Below are 12,537 nucleotides of genomic sequence, written 5' to 3' on the forward strand. Positions count from 1 at the left end.
TTGTAGAATATAATTGAAATTGCTGTAAACAACACCATCATCTAAAGAATGAGAAACAATAAAAAAAATGTAAGAAAAGATTTGCAAGTCACATATCTGATAAAGGACTTGTATTCAGAATATATAAATTACTCTTACAACTCAGCAACAAAAATGTAACACGATTTAAAAAGGTGCAAAGGAAATGCAGACCCATCCCCAAAGAAGATATACAAATGGCCAATAAGAACTATGGAAAGATCAGCATCATTAGCCATTGGAGAAATAAAAATCAAAACCACAACGAGCTACAACTTCACACCCACGAAGATAGCTGTCTTAAAAAGAAGGGTAATAACAAATGTCAGTACATTGCTAACAGAAATGTAAAACGGTCAGCTGCTTTGGAACAGTTTAGAAGTGCCTCAAAAGGTTAAACAGAGTTATTTACTGTTGATCAAGCAATTCCATCCCTACCTGTGCTCAAAAGAAAACATACAATCATTCATAGCAGCATTACTCCTAGTAGCTAAAGAGTAGAAACAACCCAAATGGCCATCAAGTAATAAACTAATAAAAGTGGTGTATCTATACAGTGGATTATTCAACAATAAAAATAAAGTTTTGACATGCGATCACATGAATGAGCCATAAAAACATGCTAAATGAAAGAAGTTATAAAAGACCTGTATTATGATTCCATTTATATGAAATGTCCAGAACAGACAAATTGATAACAAACAGAAAGACTACTGGTTGTCTAAAACTAGTGCATTTGGGGAGGAGGGGGGAATGGGAGTGATTATTAATGGATGTGGAGTTTTTTTAGCCAGGGATATGGGTGGGGATGAAAAGGTGATTGTGGTGATGGTTGCACAAGTCTGTTAACATACTAAAACCACTGATTTGTACACTTTAAATCGGTGAATGGTATGTGAAAGCTGTTTTAAAATCAAAGTACTTGTGGTTTTTGGTAAAAGTGTAAATTTTTACTGATATTAGCAACAATGAAAGGGCCTTTTATTGTAACAGATTTGTCTGGAAATGCCCAAATCGGCTACAATAGGACCTGTTTAGCCTGGCATCACTATGCTGGCATCACCACTCTTCAACTTTGTATCTGGGACTAAGCTGAGTCCGTAAGAGGTCCATTTATAAAGATGAGGAAAGGGTGAGCAGTTCAACTGTAAATGCTGATTCCAATAGTTTAATCCTGGAATAACTAACTGGTATATATTGAAGGAGGAAGTGAGGAGCAGAAACACCTTAGGATATCAAAGAAGCAGTAGAAGATTCCTCTGCTTAGAATGTTTCACTTCCCCATGCATATTCTAAGATACGCAAGGACAGGAGTTTGAGGTGAAAGATGAACAAAATAGAATCAAAGGCTAACTGTACTAAGATTACCATGTGCCTTCCCTTCATTAATTTTTTGCATAAGGCACTGAGTTAGGAACATACAGAAGTTGAACAATACAAGTCCTTGAGCTCATGACAAAATTAAATGCTAAAAAATACATGCATCCATAGAGGCATTCTTACCTCTGAGCGGGAAGATGAAAAACTGCCTTTGAAATGGGTCTTGATATTAAGTAGAATTTTCAAGGCTAAGAGTATGTGAACTAAGGAATCAGGACTAACTAATATTAGTGTAATTTGATGAAAATGACACAACATAAAGTTGATGAAAACATCAACATTACAATTCAGATTTCATTAAAATTTCCTTTTCTGGCCTCTCTAAGTCATTCTATTCAACAACAGCTCTTCCCAAAAGGAGAGAAAAAAAGAGAAAGAGATGTTTTAATCAAATTTGCATCCTTGTGACTCCTTTGCTTGGGCCTCTCCAAAACACTTCCACCTTGCTCTTCCATCACATACATTCCTGATGTTTCAACAGACTAAATCTTAAGAATGCCAAGGGCTTCCCGAATTTTGTCTTAATCAAACAAATTTAATTAATCATTCTTGGAAAATCTGATACAGATGAACTCAGTGAGAGAACCACATCTACCCACAGGTCATTAAGTAAAACTTAATATCTGCCTTAAGCTGGTGCTGCCTACAGCTCTTGAAATAGCAGCAGTACTAAGGATTTATTCATTTCAATTCAACTTCAATTCTATGAGGATTCACATTTCAAAATCCAATCTCCAAGGATAGAGCAATACACTACTTTCCTACTGAACTCAATTTACATGTCATCTACAGCTTTGCTTCTCCAATTAGGCCAAATTTCCTGGGATTAAAGAGACAGTACAAGGAGAAACAAGAGGGAAAAACAATTAACACAGAACAACTTGCAGGAGCAACTTGATAATCTGGGATCAAAATGCTAGTAAGTTCAACCTGTCAATTATTTAAACATTTTTAAATCCAAATAAATACAGATGTTACAGGGTAAATAAAAGTTTAAGTCTCTCCTTTTTACTATTCTCTACAAGTAGGTATGTTGAGGTAACAACAGGTGAGAAGTCACGAAGGAAAAGAAAACATCTTCCAACACTCTCAGATAGTCCTGTAGTACACTGGAATAACTTACCTGTATGACAACAATTGTTATCTTTGTCCATTACCTTAATACTAACAGTTAATTTATAGAGTATATTTTTAGTTGAAATTCCTTTGTGTTAACAGTAACATATGTAATTTCTTTCTTTCATTTACATTTTCTTGACTGAGATACATCTATACCCTCAAATACCTATACTGTGGGAGAGAATATAATGCCTGGGGCAAATTTTGCTTTAAACTACTGCAAGAAACAAAATGAGAGGAGAATATATTTTTTAAAACTTTGGAAAATGTGGATAATTGGTGATGCAAGGTTATAAACACATAGTGGTTCCATGTATTCTTCTCTATTCCTACATAAGAGTTAGAAAATATCCATAACAAAAAGGCACATAAACTGTGCAAACTAGCTCTCTCAAAAATCTTACATACTAGCTACATTTAACATGAGCCTACATGAATTTCTCCCTTTTCTAAACCTGTACAGAATTGTATCTGTGCCACTCATTTTTCACAATTATTGTCAATTTTCCTGTGTTTATTTCCACACTGGAAGGACTACAAAACACAGTCCTTGCTAGCAAAGAGCTTCTCACCTTTCCTCTTTAATCCATGACATTCATTTAACAAGCCCATCAGCCAAGTAGACACTCTGGGCCAGATACTCTTTCTAATGCATGCACACAAACACTAGGTCTCCAGCTTCAAAGAGCTAATTAGAAATGTACTAGATTGGCCAAAAAGTGCTTTTTTTATATGCTTTTTCCATAACATAAGACACATTCTTCTTTTTCACCAGTAACTTTATTGATTTGGATATTTTAAGTATGTTGGCTATCTCCCACATAGTATATATAACATTGTTCTCAATTAATGTCTCTATCTGATCGCTATCAACTTCAACTGTTCTACCTGAGTGTGGAGAGCATCAATCATCCCACGAGAAATCTCCAGCATGAAACACTGCAAAGGACTTTTGACATTTTCAATCAGTCATAGCGCTTTCTCCATAAACTGCACAAATCTTTTTTGTGTTTTGGTTGCATTTTTACCTTTCTTGAAATAATAAAGCATAATACACTGAAAATGTTGCATATTTTCTTCCATCTTCAGTATTAAAATGGTTACACAAAAATTCACCAATTTTGATGTTTTTTTAATGCATACCAATATGACGGCTGTGACAATATAATCTAACAAAATTGTTTTGAATGAAGTTAATGACAACTAGGCACTACTAGAGCCACAGTACGGACTTTTTGACCAACTCAATAATTTAGCTGAGTGCCCTTTGGTTTAAACAGCATACCTGCTTCCCAATTCCTGGACCCTCCAAGCATATTTCTCAATGTAGCTTTCTTTATGCCATTTCCTAAGCGTTAAAAACTGTATCAAATGCCTTTTGCAGATTTGAATCCCAACAATCCTTTCAAGGCCCAATTCAACTTCTCCATGGAAGCCTTTCTAGTCAGTACACTTTTATGAAATCCTACAACATAGACTTATACTGTTCCTTTAGCAATTGACAAACGTGATGTCCTGAACCTTCTGATAGCCTCCACAATGTCCAACACAATGCCTTGCCTACAGAAAATGCACAATAATTATATTCTTACCAATTTACATAATTACCTGTGTATCTAAAATGAGCGGCCCATGTATGAGGATAATGTGTCCTCTAGGGCAAAGGTCCCCAACCTCTGAGTTACAGACTGATACCGATCCTATTAGGAACTGGGTTGCACAGCAATGAGCTTGAATGTAATCCACCCGAATCATCCCAAAACCATCTCTCCCCCTGTCCCTCCACTGCCGTCCATGGAAAAATTGTCTTCCATGAAGCCAGTCCCTGGTGCCAAAAAGGTTGAGGACTGCTGCTCTAGGGTCAGCCTCCCCAATCCCAACTCAGAGCTCTTCCACTGGTCTGTAGTGCCCAATCACTTTCAGCTGCTCAATTACCAGTTGAGTTTTTGTATAAAAGCATAATTGAAGGGCTTTAATTAACTTTACCATACATCTGCAAAGTCCTATTCTAAGTTTTAAAAGAAATAATAAGAACAAAAGAAAACCAAAGATGACTAAAACCATAAAGTGCTGAGATCAATGTGACAGTTCTAAGACTGGCTTGTGTAATCACTTCTGATTTGGGGTCTATATAGTTTTAAATAGCAACCAACTCTCCTGTCTCAAAAATCAACTGTTAAACTGGAGCAGTTATTTCTAAATATCTCAAAGTTTTTCTCTCCTTTTTGAATGCCATGGAGAAAGAAGTACCATAATCCACTGTCCCCCCTCAGGTAATGAGTTGTTTAGGGATAAAGTATTTCCAAATATCTAATAAAGTACTACTGTTCCAATTACCATATTGTGGTTTAAGTATCTGCTTATGAACCTGTCTCTCAGACCAAACCATGAGCTCAAGGGCAAAAAATCAAGGACTGGATATCTTGTCTTACTCATCTTTGTATATCCTAAGTCTAACAGCCTGGCACACTGAGGCAATTCAATAAATGACCTCTCCATTAATGAATGAATTCCACCTGAGGTTAAAACATGTTCAAAATGCCAACAGCCTGTTAAAAAGTAATGGATAGAGATAAAATAATATACTCAAATGCCAACTACCTATTAAAAATGGAATGTAGAAGTCACATACATTTTATATTTAAGCAGATCAAGCACAATCTATTTGCATTTTCTTCCTTCCAAAACATTTCCAATGGCTGGCAAAAGTTTCCTGAGAAATTATTCCATTTTAACCCTAGTCTTATCAGTCTTTTCCATTTTTTTTGGATGGGAGTAAAAATGTGGGAAAGATTTTTCTAAATGCTCTCTATCAGATCCTTCTCCAGTGTTCCTGCCTCAGTTTTAATTGGTTCCTGCATTTTGTAGCCCCTTTTCAGGGGTGTCCAACCCATGGCCCACAGGCTGCATGTGGTCCAGGATGGCTATGAATGCGGCCCAACACAAAATCGTAAATTTACTTAAAACGTTATGAGATTTTTTTTTGTTTTCATCAGTGCTTGTGTATTTAATGTGCAGCCCAAGACAACTCTCCTAGTGTGGCCCAGAGACACCAAAAGGTTGGACACCACTACACAGCTTAAAAAAACTGAAGAGTCAATGAGAGTGATTATCAAAGAATGGAAGCTTCAGGATCAGAACAGGGTACGGTATGATGTACATTAATCTACCCCAACAATCATTAAAAATTATTGTTGAAATTAAAATGCACCATGTGAGGTAAGACTACTGCCCACAAAGTAATATAGAGGTTATGTATATTTTTGGAAGACATAAATATTTGATATTGACACTGGGGAAAAAATGACTAGAATAAGTAGACCACTGGCCAAAATAGGGAGTATACACATGCTTACATACACAGCTATATGAAAATAGTGATTAAAAGGAATATTCTTGTAAAATACCAAAGGTAATCAAGTTAAATACTGCTTACAGTTTATTAGGGAAAATGCTCACAAAAAAATTAACTATTTACAGTATAGTTTTCTCAAATATTGTATCTCTAGAAGTATATAAAGCAGTTTTGAAAAGCACACAGGAAAGAGTACCAGTACTCATCTCTACAATGACATAAGAATTTAAAACATACCCCAATTTTACTTCAAATACATGAGTTCAACAGTAATCTGTCCATCATTAGGCAGATCAGTAAAAAGTCCAAAACAAAGAAACAAAGAAAGTCCTAAACATTACATTCGCACAACCAAAAGGAGGACAACAATTTAAAAACAAAAATCAACCAAAACTGACAGAAAATCAAACTGTATGGAAGTCCGACAACCAAGGAGTTAAAGAAACATTCATCCAGACCAGTAGGTAGGAGGGGAGGACTCCGGCAGCTGGGGCGGAAAGAACTCTTGTCAAGGCAGTGGTAGAGGACTCAGGCAGGCAAGGCAGGGGCCAGTGGACCGGGCAGTCCCAAATTCACAAGCAGATAAACCAGGAGAAACAAAGGGGCAGCAGGACAGACTGCACGACCCAGGGCTCCAGCACAGGGAAATAAAGACTCAAACCACTGACTGAAAACACCTATGGAGGCTGAGGTGGCAGTGGGAGAAACTCCCAGCTTCACAGGAGAGTTTGTTGGAGAGACCCACAAGCCCCTAGAATGTACACAAGCCTACCCACATGGGAATCAGCACCAAAAGGGCTCAATTTGCTTGTGGGAAGCAGGAGAGCAGAGCAAGCACCATTGTTCCCTCTCGGACCCCTTCCCACATACAGTGTCACAATCCAACAATGTGGGTTACCCTGCCCTGGTGAACACCTAAGGATTCGCCCCTCACTACATAGCAGGCACATCAAGACCAAAAAAACGGCTCAAAGGAAAGAACAGATCAAAGCTCCAGAAAAAATACAACTAAGCAACAAAGAGACAGCCAATCTACCAGAAGCACATTTCAAAACACAGCTGATCAGGATGCTCACAGAATTGGTTGAATTTGGTCGCAAATTAGATGATAAAAAGAAAACTACACTAAGTGAAATAAAGAAAAATGTACAGGGAATCAATAGTGATGGGAAGGAAACTGGAACTCGAATCAATGGAGTGAACCAGAAGGAAGAAAAAATGACCAAATAGAAAAGAATGAAGAAACAAGAATTCAAAAAAATGAGGAGAGGCTTAGGAACCTCCAGGGCACCTTTAATCATTCCAACATCCAAATTATGGGAGTACCAGAAGAAGAGGAAGAACAAGTGGAAAAGTTGTTTGAACAAATAATAAAGGTGAACTCCCGCAATCTGACAAAGGAAACAGACTTCCAGGAAGCTCAGAGAGTCCCAAAGAAGTTGGACCCAAAGAGGAACACACCAAGGTACATCATAATTACATTACCCAAGATTAAAATGAAGGAGAGAATCCTAAAAGCAGTATGAGATAAGGAGGCAGTTATCTACAAGGGAGTATCCATAGGACTCCCAGTTGATCTCTCGAAAGAAACCTTACAGGCAAGAAGGGGCTGGAAACAAGTATTCCAAGTCATGAAAGGCAAGGACCTCCATCCAAGATTGCTCTATCTAGCAAAGTTTTCATTTAGAATGGAAGGGCAGATGAAGTGCTTCCCAGATAAGGTCAAGTTAAAGGAGTTCATCATCACCAAGCCCTTATTATATGAAATGTTAAAGGGACTTATCTGAGAAAAAGTAGATGAAAATATGAACAATAAACCCACAATAAAAATGACAACAAACTCACAACTATCAACAACTGAACCTAAAACAAAAACAAACAGCCCTGGCTGGTGTAGCTCACTGGATTGAGCTCGGGCCTGTGAATCACACGATGACAGTTCGATTCCCAGTCAGGGCACATGCCTGGGTTGCAGTGCCCAGCAGGGGACTCACGAGAGTCAACCATACATTGATATTTCTCTCCTTCTCTCCTTCCCTTCCTCTCTAAAGATAAATAAAATCTTAAAAAAAAAAAAAAGCTAGAATAGGAATAAAACCACAGAAATGGAGATCACATGGAGGGTTATCAACAGGAGAATGGGAGGGGGAGGGGGGAAAAGGTAGAAAGAATAAGTAACATAGATGGTAGGTAGAAAATAGGGGGAGGGTAAGAATAGTATGGGAAAAGTAGAAGCCAAAGAACTTATATGTAGGACACATGGACATGAACTGAAGGGGGGGAAAGTGGGTGGGAGGGGGTGTGCAGGGTGGAGGGGAGTGAAGGAAGGAAAATGGGGCAACTGTAATAGCATAATCAATAAAATATATTAAAAAACAAAAGAATTAAAGATAATAAAATAAAGCAAAAACAATAATAAAAATGATTAAAAAATCGTGAGGAACAGTTGAAAATACTGATAAGAATGCTTACTGAAAAGCCAGAAGCAACATAAAACTCCATTAATACAAGAGTATGTAGCTACTGAAATCAAAGAACTAAAATTAATGACATTAAAGATAACATTTATTAAGCTAAAAATAGGTTACAGAAGAGCATATAAAATAAAACTGCATACACATATCTATGTATAAATTTAGAAACATCTTTAAAAGGGTTATCTCTAAGTGTTTGGATTTTTTGATATTTTTATATTTCCTCTGGGGGAAAAACATTTTCAGAAAAATCACAATGAGCACGTTGTATTTTTATAACAAATCTTTTCTTAAAGGTAGTAACTTTAATAAATGTATTCAGTAACTGTATGCACTACAACTGTGGTTTAGCATCTCTGAAAGGAAGTCAGACACTACCAAAATGATAAATGCACATTTACTTTGATTCAGCAATTCCAGTTGTAATTATTTATAAAATAGCTATTCTCACACAAGTGTGCCAAGACACATGTTTGTTCAAGAATATTTGCAGCGGCATTGTTTGTAAAGGATATGACCAAAGTGTCCATCAATAGAGACCTGATAAATACCTTACATACAATGAAGTACTGTGTAGCCATGAAACAGACTGAGGTAACTGTATATGTATTGAAGCTGAATGACATCCAAGGTAAATTAAGATTTTTTTAAAAAACAGTATGTATCAACTAACAGATAAATGGGGAGAATAATAGAGAAGTATACTTGTCTTAGTTCTAGGACACACAAACACAACAAAAACTTACTTTTCATTATAAACACTGTAAACATATACGTACTGTTTGAATATTTTTTTACCATGTCTGTATGCTACTTTTAAGTTTTAATACAATAGGTTTTTTTAAAAATTAAGCAGTAAAATATTTTGCTGCTGTATAAATAAATGTTTAAGAAAAACAGGTTTTCAAGTATCAAAATTATACTACCAGTTGTTTTTTTAAGGGTTTAAAATAATTCTAAACTATCATTTGCTGCTTTAAATTCATTACAATTGCTGGAAATTATACACAATTGTAAACCTGAGCTCTTCTGGACAAAGGTTGTTTACGCTGTTGCTAGCCAACAAATCCACATTTGTTTAACCTAATCCTTGTTTTGCTCTCAGTATTGTTAGCAGTTTTTAAAAATCTGTTTTCTTTCTTACTATATTTAATATATGTTCTATACAAAAAGATTTTCTCCTGGCCACACAAAAGGAGAACAGATTTTTCTCCTTTTCCATCGATATTAATCCCTCTAGGTCGGTTTGGCCTAGCCTTTCCTGACAGAACAACAAAAGAAATGCCTACCTAAGATAAACAATAAAATGACTGACTAAATATAGTAGTTTCTACTCCAAGGGTGTTCTAAAAAAAAAAAATGAAAGCTAAGAAAAATATATTACATTGAAGTATATTCTCAAAAAGATTAAATACAACCGAAGGCCTCAGATCCCACTGCCACTAACATGCCCTGTAACTTTGAAGAACCCATTCCCCAGGAATTAGAAGTTACTACAAGTAAGGGACAGAAAATGCTGCTTAACATAGCGGATAGGGATCTTTTTTATAACATTTGTTCAATGTTATCAAATGTCACAGAAACAATCAACAAGGTTACACTGGAAGGTATACATAATCAAAACAATTCTGTCAGTTTTGGCTTATTCAATCAACACCAATGCTTATACTTATGTATCAAGTTTCCAGAAAATAAGTGTAAACAATTAAAATAATTAAAAAGGAAATGGAACTCACCTTTAACACTTTTTCTATTAACATCTGCCCCCTTTTCGAGTAAATACTGAGCAATCTCTTTGTGTCCTTTGTAACATGAAATCATTAAGCAGGTATGCCCATGTCGGTTAGACACTTCCAAATCAGCTTTGTGTTCTACAAGGTACTTCACGATTTCCAAATGGCCATCGAAACAGGCAGCTCTAAGAGGAGTTGAATTGGTTAAAGTCGTGTTGTTGACAGACGCTCCATGATTTAACAAAGACTGAACCACCTTCAGATGTCCTGCTGCAGAAGCGGCCCATAACGGGGGGGCCCCCTCTATGGTTTCACCATCAAAATTGACTGAGCCCCCAATTTCTATGGAGGCACTGCACTGCTCTAGGAGGAATTCCACCATGTCAAGGTGACCATACCTGGCCGCCATCAAGAGTGGCGTGGCCCCATTTGTTTTTTCAGAGATCAAGGAGGAAATCTCCTCTTTGGACTTGCTTGCCAACAACTTGGTGAGAAGCCGGAGTTTGCCATCGCGAGCTGCATTAAATACTGCTGTCTTTAGATCCATTTATGTCCAGTTCAGAGGCTGTGTGTTATTTATCCTTCAAAGCAAAGCTCCAGCTTAACTCTATGGACACAGGCAAGAGTTCCAGGAACCAAAGTTCGCTGTTAATCACTGCACCCCAGGACGGATATAAAACCGCGGTGAGTTTGTTCTGTCCTACTGCCTTCCGACATCTGACAACCAGAACACCAAACTAGAGGGGAGAAAGAGTAGTTTTGAATTTTCCATAGGCAAAGGCAAAAACATTTTGGTTTTTCTTCATTTCTCCTCTGTGGGAAGGGAGGGAAAGCCATACCTTAAAGACCACCGCCTCCAACACCGCCCCCCCCAAAGTGAAAAAGGAGACTACAAAAAGGCATAGAGACCCCAGTGTTTTGGTGGGAGGCGGTCTCTTCTCTATATACTATAAATTTAAACACCATAGGCAACCGGTTTTCTCGCCTCCCATCTAGCCACGCTTTAGTTCTAGTTTTGTTCTACACACGCCCAGGGAGAGTACAACTGAAAGAGGCAGGAGACGCGGGTTCAGAACTGTTTCTCTTACAGCTGCAGAGAGCTGACCGAGGGCGCGAGGCTGGAAGGCCTCACTGTGGCCAGAAAGGGTTTCGTGGAGGAACAAAAAAGTCAGACACAACCAACCACGGCCAGCTCGGGCCAAACCCCCTCGCCCGAAAGATTTTCTTTCCTTTAAGGCTACTCAAAGCTCTCAGGAAATCCGGCTGCCTTTCACATAATTTCTCCCTCCCCGTTTTGATCCCTCCGCCCCCAAGGGATTCGCTGCTCCCCAAACCACAGCCGCCCCTACGGAACCTTCACTTCTACCTTTTCCAGACACGAGCAGCTCCTCCCCAAGGTCCTCCACCGACCACGACCCCTCCCGACTCCTACCAGCCTGTGGCCTCCCGCCCGCTGCCACCTTCAGCTGCCCGGGGCGCCCGCCTTACCCTTCCCGCCCAGGCCTCCCCGCGGGCGCCTCAGGCCAGGGCCCGGGATCCCGCAGGCCGCCGCCGTCACGGCTACCTGCCCGTGGGCTAGTCCTGCCAGTCGCCGCTGGCAGCTGGGGCTACGGCCGCCCTCTTCAAATTCAAACCGTTGTCCTCGCCTCCACCGCCCCAGTCCGCCTCCGGTCGCACAGTTCCTCCATACCCTGCGCCCCACAGGAATAAGTCCGGTCGCGCCGCTCGCCCCGCCCCGCTGAGTTGCCTCCCGCCCTTCCAGTCAACGCGGGCTTCAGCGGCTGCCGCGGCGGATGGTGTAATGGGCTATGAGCCTGGGGCCGGACGAGCCAGAGCACAGCTCCACATCACTGACGCGGCAGCCGCGCCATTGGGCCGGGGGAGGGCGGCGGCCGCAGGGAGCAACAGCCTAGGGGCGGGGCGGCCGGCCGGGGCGGGCCGGCGCGGAGGGGGCGGGGCCACGAGCCCGAAGGAGGAAGTGCGGGAGCGAGACGCTCCGCGGGAGGGTTGGTGGGCAACTGGGTGCTAAGAAGGGGCGGGGTCTTGCAGCGCTGCGTTAGTCGGAGGCCTGTGTAAACTGAGGATATCTGCGGGGGGCGGGGGTCTTCCGGTCTTCTGCGATTTCGGCGCCTGTATTGCGAGGCTTGTCTCGGGGAAACCATGGGTCCCCACTGCCGTGAAACCCAGAGTGGTGGTAACCATCATTACTCTCTCACACACACATTTTCTCAGGCTAGCTTGTTGGGCCCTTCCTTTGGTGGGCCCTGAAATACACCGCACTCATAGATCTCAAAAAGAAAAAGAAAGAAAGAGAGAGGGAAGGAGGGAGGAGAAATTATTAGTTTTGGAGGCTGCCAAACATGACTAATATATTTTAATGCGGACTTGAAAAAATATAATGGCTACAAAGAATGGTAAAACTTAAGAGCAGTACAAGTAAGCAAGGTTGCTTTCTTGA

At 39.9% G+C, this 12,537-nt stretch overlaps 1 protein-coding gene across 3 annotated transcripts in view; it reads right to left on the bottom strand.

The window, feature by feature from the left end:
- FEM1C (fem-1 homolog C) overlaps positions 1-11,947 on the bottom strand; it is a 28,146-nt gene extending 16,199 nt beyond the window's left edge. The window contains exons 1-2 of one of the 3 annotated variants that reach the window (XM_037163552.2): positions 11,770-11,947; positions 10,083-10,816 (exon numbers count right to left, since the gene is read on the bottom strand). In XM_037163552.2, the coding sequence (XP_037019447.1) occupies positions 10,083-10,626 (544 nt within the window). In that variant the 5' untranslated portion in view covers positions 10,627-10,816; positions 11,770-11,947. Of the gene's footprint in view, positions 1-10,082; positions 10,817-11,567 lie in introns of all 3 variants that reach the window. The other 2 variants (XM_037163551.2, XM_037163550.2) reach the window with 2 other exon arrangements.
- Between the last annotated feature and the right edge of the window lie 590 nt (positions 11,948-12,537).

The sequence above is a fragment of the Artibeus jamaicensis genome, unplaced genomic scaffold, assembly GCF_021234435.1.
Source record: "Artibeus jamaicensis isolate MK-2021 breed Jamaican fruit bat unplaced genomic scaffold, CSHL_Jam_final contig_402, whole genome shotgun sequence".
NCBI classification, from domain to species: Eukaryota; Metazoa; Chordata; class Mammalia; order Chiroptera; family Phyllostomidae; genus Artibeus; species Artibeus jamaicensis.